We start from the raw sequence: 13,080 nt of genomic DNA, 5'->3' as shown, positions 1-13,080 counted from the left end.
CCCTCGGGTATCCCTCGGCCATCCCTCAGCCATCCCTCGGCCATCCCTCGCCGTCCCTCGGCCGCGACCAGCAGCGACCCGCGCTGTGCTGCGGGGCCACAGCGCCATCTGCGGCCTCTCGCGCGGGTGGTGTCTGCTCACTCCCTGCCAGTGTTTTCCGAGGGGTTTGCAGGGCACCCTCACAATAAGTCAAACATCTCCTGCTCTGGTTGCATGTGATGCTGCTTCTGCAAGGGATTTTCACGGAGAGCGTGTGCGTCTTCTTGTGATGCAAATCACTCCTGTTGAGCACTTCTTGCAGTGAAAGGAACAAGAGGCTTCTCTAAGCGTGGAGGAGAGTCATCTTCTAAAACCACAAGATTAATAGAAGGACAGAAAATTAAGAGGAATGCCCAAGCTTCATTTGAAATTGTGGCTTTTAAATGAGTCGCTTGCAGCTGACAGCTTTCCTTAACTTTATTAATTAGCTTAGAAATCAGTGTTGAAATGTTGGTTTACCACCACAGAATAATGGAAAGGGAGTAAGACAAGAGTCTTACCAGCTACTAATGTTGAATAAAATAGCATAAAGAGCCACTGCTTCATTTTTTTGCTCCTGTTGGCTATTATGGCAGCATCTATTTATTTTCTTAGATGTACACTGATGGGTTTTTTTGTAAAACATAGGGTTTAGATAATATTTTAAGCCATTCTGATAATACTAAAATAACACCAGGCCATTTCCAAATTAACTCAATTTATTACTTAGAAGTGTTTAAATAAATATTAGTAATCTATTAGTAATAAATATTCGTGTTTAAATTCATATTAAAGCCAGTTTGGATCCTTATATTATCTCTTGTTTTCATGTTGCTGAGAGAAAGATGCTTGAATTTAATGTACTCATTTTTGTAAGTATGCAGGTATTAACAGCAGCAGCACAAAAGTCAGAAGGAAATCTGTGCATGTGAAGTCTTTAGCATATTCTTCCTGCCACAAGGTCTGTTGATTCCTTCTACTGTAGCCTTTTAGCTTTCCAGTGTTAACCTGGCTTTAAATCTGCTTTCAAAGCTACTGGCAGTACAGTAAGAGTATGATTGTAAATGAGAGTGACTTGGTGGTTAGCAGCAGTTCAGTAAAAGCAGCATCCTGTTTCTCATCTAAATTAAACCCCTAAAACTTTTTCCCCAGCTCAGCTTTGGTTCTGTGCCTGATTCCCCTAGGAACTTCTGTGTTGTTTTCAGTAGAAGAGCATACAGAAAACAGGTGCACAGAAATAGCTGGGGGCTTCTTATATGCCCACAGAAAAGAATATAGAATGAATGTCAAATCGTATACAACTCCGAAAGAGGTTTTAAGTTTTAAAATTTTTTTCCTGAAGAAATAGCCAACTTTTATTTTACACATTTTGCATGAAAATACTGAAAATATTTCTGTGTTTAAAAAAAATGCTGATAGATTTGCCAAATTGCTAGAGGCTGTTATGTGGGGGACAGGGAGCCTCGTTCACTCCCACCCTAACCAAGAGTAGAATATGTGATATGAGCACCATCAAAACTCATCAACTCTGTTGTTATTTTGTGCTGCATTTCCAGCTTTCCTTTTTATAAAGTCAGTGGGTGCTGGCAAAGCTACACATACTCACTTCTCTATGTGTTCTTTCAAACTTCTGAGGCAAACTGTTCTGAGATTGTCACTGAAGTTCATTTTTGCTTCAGTCCTTAGACTGATGCCCCTAATCTTGAGAAGGTCGTTTTTGTCTCATAAGTAAGTTTTGTTTGCTTGTTTGAACAGACAGACAAGACAAAACTTGGCTGGAAGTGAGGTGCATGTGATGTGATGTATTTCCTCTACATGCATATAAGCAAATTCACCTTGCAGAGAACTTACATTAAATAAAGATAAGTACAAGAGTTCCTGCAGTCTGGTTTTATAAAATGAGAACAAAAGTCAGACACCTTTGTAATAAGATGTTTCTGTACTTTTTTACAAGTTTAATAAACCTCATCTAAGTTTTCAGATTCAAAAATATCACTACTTTAATCTAAACCAAGAAAGAAGTTCTTTAACTTCTTTGTAACACGGTGAACATAAAAATGCAGAAGTCACTTTAAGGATGCTGTTATACCAGAGTCTCCTAGGGGAAGATATCAGGAAGTATATCAAATAAGAATTTCACAAAAAATGTTTCATTTACTTGTATGTATTTTGTGGATATGATTGGAAATGAAATCACAGCTACAAGGTCAGTGTTTGATTCATGTTTAAGAACTAGTTGTTCACATAGGGGATGCTTTCATGCATTGGAACATTGCCCAAAGACCAGCTGAGCCAGATGCTTGCCAGTCATAGTCTGAAACACTTTGCTGAGGTAGTCCGCAGTTTTCTTTACAGAGGCTAATTTTAAAAGCACAAACCAGAAGAAATAGTTATGGAAAGGTGACAGTAACTATCCAGGATGGTTCTGTTTTAGCAGAATATTGTGGTGGCACAGCTCTAATTCTGGACTGGCTATTTGTTGTTGCTGAATCATGGAAGCCATCAAGGGACATAGAGAGATGGGACTGTAGTATCCCATATAGGCTCAATCTGTCCTTAATTTTGATAACTTCTTTGGGGCACAGCTTATTCTGGAAAACTTTCAAAACTGAGATAATTCCTAACAATATGCCTCAGGATGACATCTGCATGCAATTACAGTCCAACTAGGTATAAGATTAATTGGCAGTAGTACGCACATCTCATAGTGGTGTATTTTGCTGTAGTAGCTCTTCTGTCAGTTAAACTGCATCGTTTAAAGTTTGTTAAAATATAAATCATATCAGATCCGTGTTTAGTGTCAGAACGTTCCATTTTGAAATTTGCATTAAAATGTCAAGAAGGGATGTTTCTCAGACAGATATGAAGTGGGTAAATTATGCAGCATCAAATAGTTCAGCCCAAGAGGTTTAATTGTGTCTGGGTTCTTTTTTTCTTTTTTTTTCTTTTTTTTTTCTTTTTTTTCTTTTTTTTTTTTTTTTAACCCAGTAAAGTTTCCATTCTTGTAACTTTGCTTTTTTTCTTTGCTCCTCCTGTCTAGCTTTTAATAACCCACGAGCAGGGCAACTGGGCAGGTTATTACCAAACCAGAATCTACCACTTGACATCACACTGCAGAACCCAACAGGTGCAGGAACTTTCCCACCCATAAGAACGAGTAGCCCCTATTCAGTGATACCTCAGCCAGGACTGATGGGCAGGAATGAAGGGATGATAGGAAGTCAAGGAACCTTAGGCAACAGTAGCACAGGTAAGATGACTTTCTTTTTATTTATTTTTTTTGTTAAATATACTTGAGTAACAGACCACTACATGTGCACCTTAATGTTTGGGTTATTGCAGGTGCAGGTTATTACTTTCCAAAAAGTCTGGGAAAAAATAATTTTTTGTGGGATTTTATATATTAGTATATTTATTTTGAATTTCTGTTTCTGCATATTTTGAGTGCTGCCCTTTATGCTTTTTACCTACCTGAAAACTTCTAGATGAACACAGTGTATTGGCAATTAGAGCCTGTTCACATCAATACTACATACAGATCCAGCTGAGGCTTAGGTTGGATTTTTACCTATATTTCTGCCTGAAAGCACAAATGAACCACTAGTCTATAGGGGTGGGTCTTTCAAAACAAAATTGTGGGCAATGCTGATGCTCTTACGACGTGTCTCTACAGACCTTGGTTTTGCCTCTGGTTATCTTTTATTTAGTAGCCTTAGTTCTCATTTGAAATTAAATAAATGCTAATGTTTTCATCATTTCCTGACACATAACCTTTTTGGGAACCATGAGCTGCTGCAGTGGTATTACCTCTTGTCATGGATTATGCCTAATCTGTGGTGCATTAATTTCTTCATGTTGCCTTAATAATGTACAAAGATATCATAGTGCGTTTGGCACGAAAAGTCTGGCTGATTGACTTATTTCAACTAGTGCATAGTCTGAGACTCTGCAAGTGTGTGACAACTGCTGGAAGAGCTCTCAGTAAATAAATGGGCATTGTAAGTCCTTTCAGCTGCCTATTCAGTGTCAAATTTTTATATTTAGTTTGCATCAGTATTAAAAAAAGACATGCTGCCAGACACAGATCCCAAATATCCTATTTAAGCAGTTTAGGGGTCAACTTGTATTCTTTCAAGTGTCTTATTACTTTCATGTTCTGTATGCATATTAGAGGATTTTATTCATCTTATGTATACAAGTTAGAGAGTATTATCTGTGTTCCTGCCATTTGCTCTGGCACACCACATATTTCAGCTGATACAGTATGTACACAAGTAGAACAAAACGGAGGATGTAACACTAAAGCAGATTTTGTGCAGCAGCAGGCCCTCTTCAGAGGGTTTTTGTCTTTTGATTATATGTCATCAAATAATTGTACCGGTGATTAGTAGTAATTATTTGTGTGTGTTTTAGTATTTGTTTAAGAATGTTGCAAAATGCAACTGGAAAGGCCAGTAGTCCAGTCTGAAATCAGTTCTTTATCTGCTCTCTTGACTGGTGAAAATTGAAGTGTATAATACAATGAATGCCCATCTTTGGGTTTGGGGATTTTTGTGCTGGGGTTTGGTTGAGGTTTTTTGGCTACTCAGAGTGTTGTACTCTATATATTCCAAGTGTAAATAAACTCTATCAGTTGTTTACAGTAGATGTGGGAGGACTTCCCCTAAAATAACGGTAATGAACTTCAGCATCTATCGGAAAGTTCCTGTGAGTAATTTCCCTGTACTGTACTTTTGCTTGAGATTATCTGGGTGAGCACTGAAGCTAAAAAGGCTTTAGGTTCCAAATGAAAGAAGTTGCCTAAAGATGTTTGCAGAATGTGAATTATATTCAATCCTTCTAATTTGTAAGTGTGTTTAATGTTAACACATTGTTACTCAAGTCCCAATTCTCATTTAGAACTTGGAAAGTAAAGCTCTGACACACACATCAGCAAACGTGATTCATTTCCTGAGGAAGGAAGTTTAGACTATCCACACACCCTCAGCACCTGTTGCAGACTACATGTGGGAACACTTACTCTGAACAGTGTCTTGGAAATGATAAAAGGATCTTCCTTTTGTAAAATGTGTAACAATCTCTAGTCCCTTGACTAAGCAGTGTGAGGTGTCATTCTTTACCTTTGCACATCTGGATGGGCAGTTGTGGTACAATGTGCTTCGAGTGAAACTACTGCATTTTCATTGCGAAAAGTGCAGCTCGTCAGGCAGCAGTAGTGCTAAAGCTGTTCTGAGTCATATGCTGGCACTTTAAGTTTGTTTGGCTTTTGTGCAGGAATGATCGGAGGCAGTGCCCCTCGGCCTGCCATGACATCTGGAGACTGGGGAAGCCAGGCCCCTGCTGTGAGGGTGACCTGCACACCCACAGCTGGTGCTATGAACAGGCCGGTGCAAGCAGGCATGATCCGCAACCCCACGGCCAGCATCCCCCTGAGACCCAGCAACCAGCCCGGCCCCAGGCAGATGCTTCCATCTCAGGTCATGAATATGGGTAAGTCAGGGCAAGTGTGGAGTTGTTCCTTCTGGCATGCGCTCAACTGTCAGGCGGGGAGGGGAAAAAAAAGGGAAAGCTCACTTCAATTCTAGATTTGATGAGAACCGTATTTCATAGTGGAGGTGTAAAGGAAGGTGTCCAAAACACTGAATTGTAATGCATGTATTATGTGGACAGTTCTTGCCACTCTATAGCTCCACAGTAGTATAGCCAAAGAAAGAGGATATGAAGTTGCTCTTGTTCACTAAAGACTGTGGAGTTTTTTTAAAGGAAATGCTGAGAACATTATCAATGTTCTTGGTCACTTTTAAAGCAAGTACATTACAATATTGACTATATATACCATCTTTTTTTATATACTTATTTATTTTTGCATCTTTGATGTTGTATCTGGTATTTTATCATTTTGAACCACTTTCAGAGTTCTCATGTTTTCCCAAATTTTAAAAGTAAATTTTAACAAAAAAAATTATGCTTTTAAGTGGAATGTTCTAGAAGTCTTAATGTTTCCATTTGCTTTTGCCATAGAATAGATAATTCAGTGCATATAATTAACATGAAAGTAGCTTCTTTTCAGAAAAGTTATATGGTTATTTTTCCTTGATTAGGGCCATCTGAATTGGAGATGAACATAGGAGGACCTCAGTACAGCCAACAACAGGCGCCTCCAAATCAGACTGCACCATGGCCAGACAGCATCTTGCCTATAGAACAGGCAACGTTTGGTAATCAGAACAGGTGAGTCTTCGTGTCACATCAAAACACAGAGAGATTTTACAGGCCTATATTTTATACACCTCATGGAAACAAAGTTCTCCATGAAATATTCACCAAGTGTACACCAATTTAATGCTTGTAGTATTTTATACTCATTAAATGTGTGTTCCAGTAATACTTATAAATGTTCTCTTTGCCCTTTAATGTGTTGAAAGAATTGGAAGTTCTGTATCACAGTGAATGCCGCCAACATTTTGCGTACATGCACCATTTTTACCTCTGGAGCATTAATGTGGGCATGATTCTGTCTGATTTTGTTGCTCTTATTGTTAACAATTGCACTTAACACTAAATGTGGAAAAATGCCAGTAGTACTAGCCATAACTATTTGGTTATAACATAGCTGTCTTTTCCTGCAGTGGGGTAGCATTTTAAGTGATGCAGGACATGGTTAATTATGTTTTATTTGGGGCTTTTTAATTGATCTAAATTCTGCAAAAGATGAGGAATGAAAGATGAAGTGAAAGGAGAGCTGCCTTTTCCCTGAAGTTAGCTCCTTCTCGGGTAATCAGATCTACAGATTGATCACAACTCATTAACTCATAATGTAATGTATTAACTTTGTTCATTATTAAGACTTCTAAATAATGGCAAAACTATGATGAGCAGTTTACACTTCTTTAAAAAGAGCCATGTCTTCTCAGAAAGTTCGCAGATTACATTAGAGAACCTCTATATATGGACAGTCTAAGGGATGCAAAATAGATAAGCCAGTGCATTTTCTCTGTTTTCATGCTTTTCAACATGTTTCCTGGTACTAATTCTCCCTCAGAGTATTCTTATGCAAAAAGCACTGTTTGCATAGCTCAATTATTCACTTTAAAAATTACACTTTAAAATAAAATACAGGATCATGTCTGGTCAGACCGAAAGTTAATTCTTCCTTTTTTTTTTACCTTGGATTTCTCATAATTTCCTTGTAGCTGAAGATGGTGAAAAAATTCCCATTGCATTGCATCTGAAAGTAACTGTATTTTGATCATCTACACCCAAACAGAGATGATCAATTGGTTGGTGCTGCTGTTTCTTATTTTATTAATCTCCACAATTGGTATTTTTATTATCTGATTATTGCCCTGTGTATTAAATTCAGTTTAAGTTAAATCATGAATAAAAAGATTCTTTAACAGACCCTCTTAACATTACCATTGATAAATGGGGAAATTGTAATTGCAAGTAATTGTTGTTGTTTAACATACAGGATTTGACAAATGTTTTGAAGTTTTCCTTATTATGTGTATTCATCCCCATTTTCAATTTCAGGGAGGTTTATTTTGCTAGCCTCATTGATTGTTTTTCCAGATTGTAGATCCCTTGTTATAAGTCATCTTTAAAGTTTGCAGGCAGTTTGAATCAAAGGATATTTTTTTGTCCTTCCCTTTCACTGATTTATAATTCTGTCTGTGAGAGTTATAGAAACTTCTCTATATATGAGATTGATTAATACTTTGCAGTGTGTTCAAGGTATGTCATCTATATCCCTTTTTTTTTTCTTTTTTTTTGCTGTCTGGGATCTAATTAAATAGAATACATTTTGTTACTTTTTTGCCTGCCTTCCTTTGGGTTTTTTCAGTGTATAGCCTGACGATGCAGCTCTTTCCTTCTGCTCAGCTTTGACATAGAGATTAGACTTCCATGGCAACCATATATCTCATTATGGAAACTAAATACGCAAACATGTTTCTTTGTTTTTCTAACAGATATGTAAAAAGGTCTCACATATAGTGCTGTTTCCCTCCTCCATGTGTGACAGCTTTTGTTGTCTCTGAGTAATTATCTGGGATGAGATTCTTCCCTCGTGTGCATGTAGTAGCTGCCCTTGCTTGCAGAATGCTTTGCTCTTTATATTTTCTATTGTAGTCTTGTAGTAGTGTGCATGAAGCAGGGCAGGTGTGTGAGCTGCAGAACAGAAATATGTCATTTGGCTGCAGATAAGGTGTTATTTCATACCTAGTTTGTTTAGGAAGTTTTGTCCTTTGGGTTTAGAATAAACCTTTATTCTGCCTTTGTAACTGTGAGTGTGCTTTGCATGCAAATTCAGGGGTGAGGTAAGTAGGATTTACAGAACTACCACACTCTGCCTAACAGTATCCAAAATCTTGCTGATATCCTTCCGAGGCACAAAACCAAGTGCATAGACTGGTACCCAAGTGTGCAGTTCCATAAGATGGGGTGAGCTGATGCAGTGTTTCGCTGCAAACAAAAAGGGGAATGCCTTTTTCTCCCAACTCCCTCATGCTTCTGCCCAGCTCTTCCAGATGTTCAGTTTGTGCAAACTCAGACAATTCATGGACCCCTCTGTGATCTCTTTGGTTTGCTTAGCCTGATAGAAAACCAGATAATAGGAGAGTCTATGGGAATTAGTTCTGCATGTGATAGTGTACTTCATCTGACATCTGAAATTCAAGTTGCAAATAGTCTTTAATAAACAAGTATTTAGTCTTCAGTGACTATATTTTATACTGTTCCTCTCTTGACCCTGTAATATGAAATCAGCACTTGGTGTGCCTTCTGGATTGTCACATGCACCATGCTTGTAGGGTCATGACAGGTATTAATCACACTATTTAGTTACTTCTTTGGGTAGCATAACTTTTGTCCAGAATAATTTTCTAAACAAATTTGGCAGCAGGTAAAATAATTTCTGTTTCCACTTGTTAGTTCAGTTTGAGTACTAATCCTCTGATATTATTTCTTGTTTTTCAGCAGCTGTTTACCAAGGCTTTGTTCATGTTTTCACAGGCAACCATTTGGCAGCTCACCAGATGATCTCTTGTGTAATCATCCTTCATCAGAGTCACCAAGTGATGAGGGTGCTCTCCTAGATCAGCTTTACATGGCATTAAGGAATTTTGATGGTTTAGAAGAAATCGACAGGGCTCTAGGAATACCAGAACTAGTTAGCCAGGTATACTGAACCATGGTATTTTGCATGTATTGGGTATTACTATCAAAAGATATGTTGTCAAGATGGATGTAATATGTGTGCTGAAAAAGAGAATTATAATACACTTCTTACAAGCTATGATGGAGTTAGATCTTGGTGGGAGTCCATCTGATGGCTCACTGTCACCTGACAAGCTTCCTTCAGCCCTAGGTTTTGTCTTCCTTCCTCTCCCCTGCCACCTTCACCTAGATCTCCTTCTTCTGACCTGCTTTATGCAACTAAACTGACCAAAACAAAAAAAATCATGCTCAGAGGAACAACTGTAGGGGAGAAAGGTAAGATTGCGGCCAGCAACAGAGTATAGGGGAGATGAAAAAGAATATGAAGACCTAGAAGCAGAGGAGCAGGATCAAGACTTTTGTGTGATAAGGGCAACAAGCTTTTGGATGAGCAAACTTGTAATGTCTAATTTCACCTGTAGTTTTTTTCTCTTAGTTGGTTAATGAATCAGCTAAAGAAATGACTTTCGTGTGAAGCTGCTGATATCATCCCAAGCACTTAAACTGTCAGTTTTATTTTTCTTGTAAATTATGAGCTTGCTTACTAAACTTTGCAGCATGAAATTGTACTATGCTTTTCATCGATTTTTAACCCAGAGTTATTTTTGTTGGCTTCCAGTTTGTTCTTGTCTATTTCAATCTTACATGGTGGAACAAAAAAAAATATGGTAAAAATATATATATTTTGGGGAAAAGTTAGCTCCTGATATTTCTGGCAACAGAATTGTACATGTCTATATAATGATTTAATATTCTCAGAGGAGTCTAGAATACCCATTTCATTTCCCAGCACTCATCAGCACCCTGAGCATAACTTCACAACTAGCTCTGCATTTTAGATATGAAATAGGACCAATGAAATTCTGCTTTGAACATGAGAAAGCCATCTCCAAGCCTGTTTGGTACAACACAGAACTCAGTGAGGTGTTAAGCTGGAGATACAATTTATTGGTGAACTTCAATTTTGCAGTGTGAATCTTTCATGCAATATTACATAGGTTTTGGAAATCCACCACCAAAAAATATGAATAATGTTTTATTTCAAACTAAGTGGTAAATATGTTTCTATTTAATTAATATGTCAGTGGAAACAGTTAAAGAATTTCGCAGAAAAGGGAACTGTCTTATTTTAGAACATGTTTTCTGAAATAGCCATTGAACATTTTATAGGAGCTTAAAGATTTTCTTTCTTGAGGGCACTGAAATTTAGATTAACTTAATTTTCAAGGTCAGTGTCAAATGCGCTATAAAATTATTCTGACTATAGCAAGTATTAGGGGAGCCTCTAGAATGGAGTTTAGAATGGTATTAGCTTATTTATGCTAATGGATAATCAGTTTGTGCAAAAGTGCTCTGAAAGAATTAGGCACTCAGTTCACATTAGCTTTTGTAATAGTTTCAGGCATCTTTATTTGAAGTCATTATTTTGCTTAAAGATACTGATAAAAATCTATTTATTCATTTGTAATGTCTTTGAATTTATCTCAGATTCAGTGGTAAAAATATGCTGGCATCACTTCATTTACAGATTTTGATCCTAGCATTTGTTGTTCCAGGTTTTTGTTAATGAGAAGAGTGATATAATGGCTATGTTAAGAACATGAGAAAGATTGTGGGTCTTTGTTTAAAAAAAAGAAAAGAGAGAGGAGGAATTTGTTCCTGAAAATATGTTTTGATACTCAAAAATACAATTCTGTTTATATTTAAGTTTTATATTTAGGTAGAGAAAACTTACGTAATTTTCTGCTTAAAAATATTCACATCCTAGAAGGCTGTTTTTGCGGGGTGGCTGTATTAGTCTCGTATAATCCTCTGGAAAGCTGTGTCCCACCAACTGTTTCTATTGCTCGTGTATTTCTGCAGAGCCAAGCTGTCGACCCCGAGACCTTCTCCAGCCAGGAGTCCAGCATCCTGATGGAGCAGAAGGCTCCGGTGTTCTCTCAGCAGTACGCGGCGCAGGCTCAGATGGCTCAGGGCAGCTACGCGCCCATGCAGGACCCAAACTTCCACCCCATGGGGCAGCGCCCAGGGTACGCAGCTCTGCGCATGCAGGCCCGGCCCGGCCTGCGCCCCGCCGGCCTCGTGCAGAACCAGCCAAACCAGCTGCGGCTGCAGCTGCAGCACAGGCTCCAGGCACAGCAGGTACAGCCCCCTCCATGCCCGGCTCAGGCACATACTGTCAGCTTGCTCCAAACAGACCAGGTCTTGCTTTGTTCCTCTTTAAAACTAAGCACAATAGCCGCAATGAGTTTTGACAAGCCAGTAACTTGCACGTTCTCATTGATCTTTTATTGGCATCTTTCTGTTATTCTTTCTATAATACCGTGCAAGAACATGACTAGTATTTAAGCCTAGATATCGCTAAGTCTTGAAGCAAGATTACATTGGTGGTGTTATGTAAGTCTTTTCCTGTTTGTTGCATCTTGACTCTTTTCACCTGTTACCTACATGCTTCTTTTTTCCCCATTGGCTTTGGTCTACTTCTGAGGATTGTTTTAGAGCTGTTTCTTGTTTCATTTTTAAATATCTAAGTTCGTAGTACTGTAAATGAGATATAAGTGCTTTTCTGTTGAAGGAGGAAACATCATTTCTGCCTTCAAACATCAGGATAGGTTCTAATTCAGAGTAAACCTCAACAGTCCAGTCCCAAACTGAAAAAGGACAGGAACTGTGAACAAAGCATCTTTGGTAAATGGCTTAGTGCCTGTGTTGTTATTTATATGGCCTATTATCTCCTTAAGAAACAACATTCTGTGAACGACAATAGGACTTGAGGAGGAAAATTAATCCCTTCTTGAATATGTAAAACTAGGTCTTTTAAGCAGCTGATCAGGGAAATAGATGTATATAAATCTGTATGTAACACTGCCCTTTTTCCCTTTCCTTCTAAAAACTTGGGGGTTTTGGTGTTGGGGTGGTTTCGTTTTTTTTCTTTAGAATCGGCAGCCACTGATAAATCAGATCAGCAGTGTCTCCAATATGAATCTGTCTTTGAGACCTGGAGTGCCCACACAGGTGAGAGAAGTAATACCTCTTAAAATAAAAAAATCACTTCATTTTTTCTTTCTTCCCCCAATATAATATAGTAGTAATGCTATGTGGTGAAGACAGTTGCCATACAAATAACACAGTCTGCATGATAGGAAGTATTTTAACACTTTATTTCTGAGAGTCTTCCCCATATTTACATGTTGTGGATGGTGGCTTACTAGAGATATGCTATAACTGCATTTTTAACCATGCTTGTCATTTCCTAAAGATGCATTTTATAATGAGCTGCTCTATTTGCAATTACAAATCATTGCAATATTAAACACTGGTATTATATCAGTTAGTGACTTTTGCACTGTTGGAAGTCTTTCCCAGCAGAAATATTAATAGGATTATTTTCTCCTGGTTTATATTATTTTTATATGTGTGATGGGGGAAAAAAAGCTGGAATCTTCCAGATTGCTTTAGTGGAGATGCCTCCACTGCTCAGGTTGCCTTAGAAGGGTTACTGATGGGTGGTGGTGGTTTTCCCTGCAGGGCCCTATCAACGCGCAGATGCTGGCGCAGAGGCAGCGGAAAGACAGACTCATGAACCTAAGAGTCACTCAGTGCCAGCAGCAGCAGCAGCAGCAGGTGCAGCAGCGGACGCTGATGATGCGAGGGCAAGGCTTGAACATGACTCCCAGCATGGTGGCCACTGGTGGCATACCAGCAACCATGAGCAACCCGCGGATCCCGCAGGCAAACGCACAGCAGTTTCCGTTTCCTCCAAACTACGGTACTGATTCCACCTCTACTCAGTGCATTTTGGCAGTCCTTAGTCCCCCAGGGGACCTGGATAGGCTGGAGAGATGG

General features: G+C 38.6%; 1 protein-coding gene across 1 annotated transcript; it reads left to right on the top strand.

Annotated features, from left to right (window-relative positions):
* Positions 1-3,058: 3,058 nt before the first annotated feature.
* Positions 3,059-13,003, top strand: LOC103812079 (nuclear receptor coactivator 2-like; the record flags this gene model as incomplete). Its single annotated transcript, XM_009085084.1, has 7 exons — positions 3,059-3,268; positions 5,293-5,508; positions 6,120-6,249; positions 9,031-9,196; positions 11,098-11,376; positions 12,172-12,249; positions 12,763-13,003. Coding segments are annotated over 7 exons (1,320 nt in total), but the record flags the coding sequence as incomplete, so codon positions are not given.
* Positions 13,004-13,080: the final 77 nt, after the last annotated feature.

The sequence above is a fragment of the Acanthisitta chloris genome, unplaced genomic scaffold (genome assembly GCF_000695815.1).
Source record: "Acanthisitta chloris isolate BGI_N310 unplaced genomic scaffold, ASM69581v1 scaffold42081, whole genome shotgun sequence".
Taxonomy (NCBI): domain Eukaryota; kingdom Metazoa; phylum Chordata; class Aves; order Passeriformes; family Acanthisittidae; genus Acanthisitta; species Acanthisitta chloris.
This window is presented reverse-complemented; position numbering and strand designations above follow the sequence as displayed.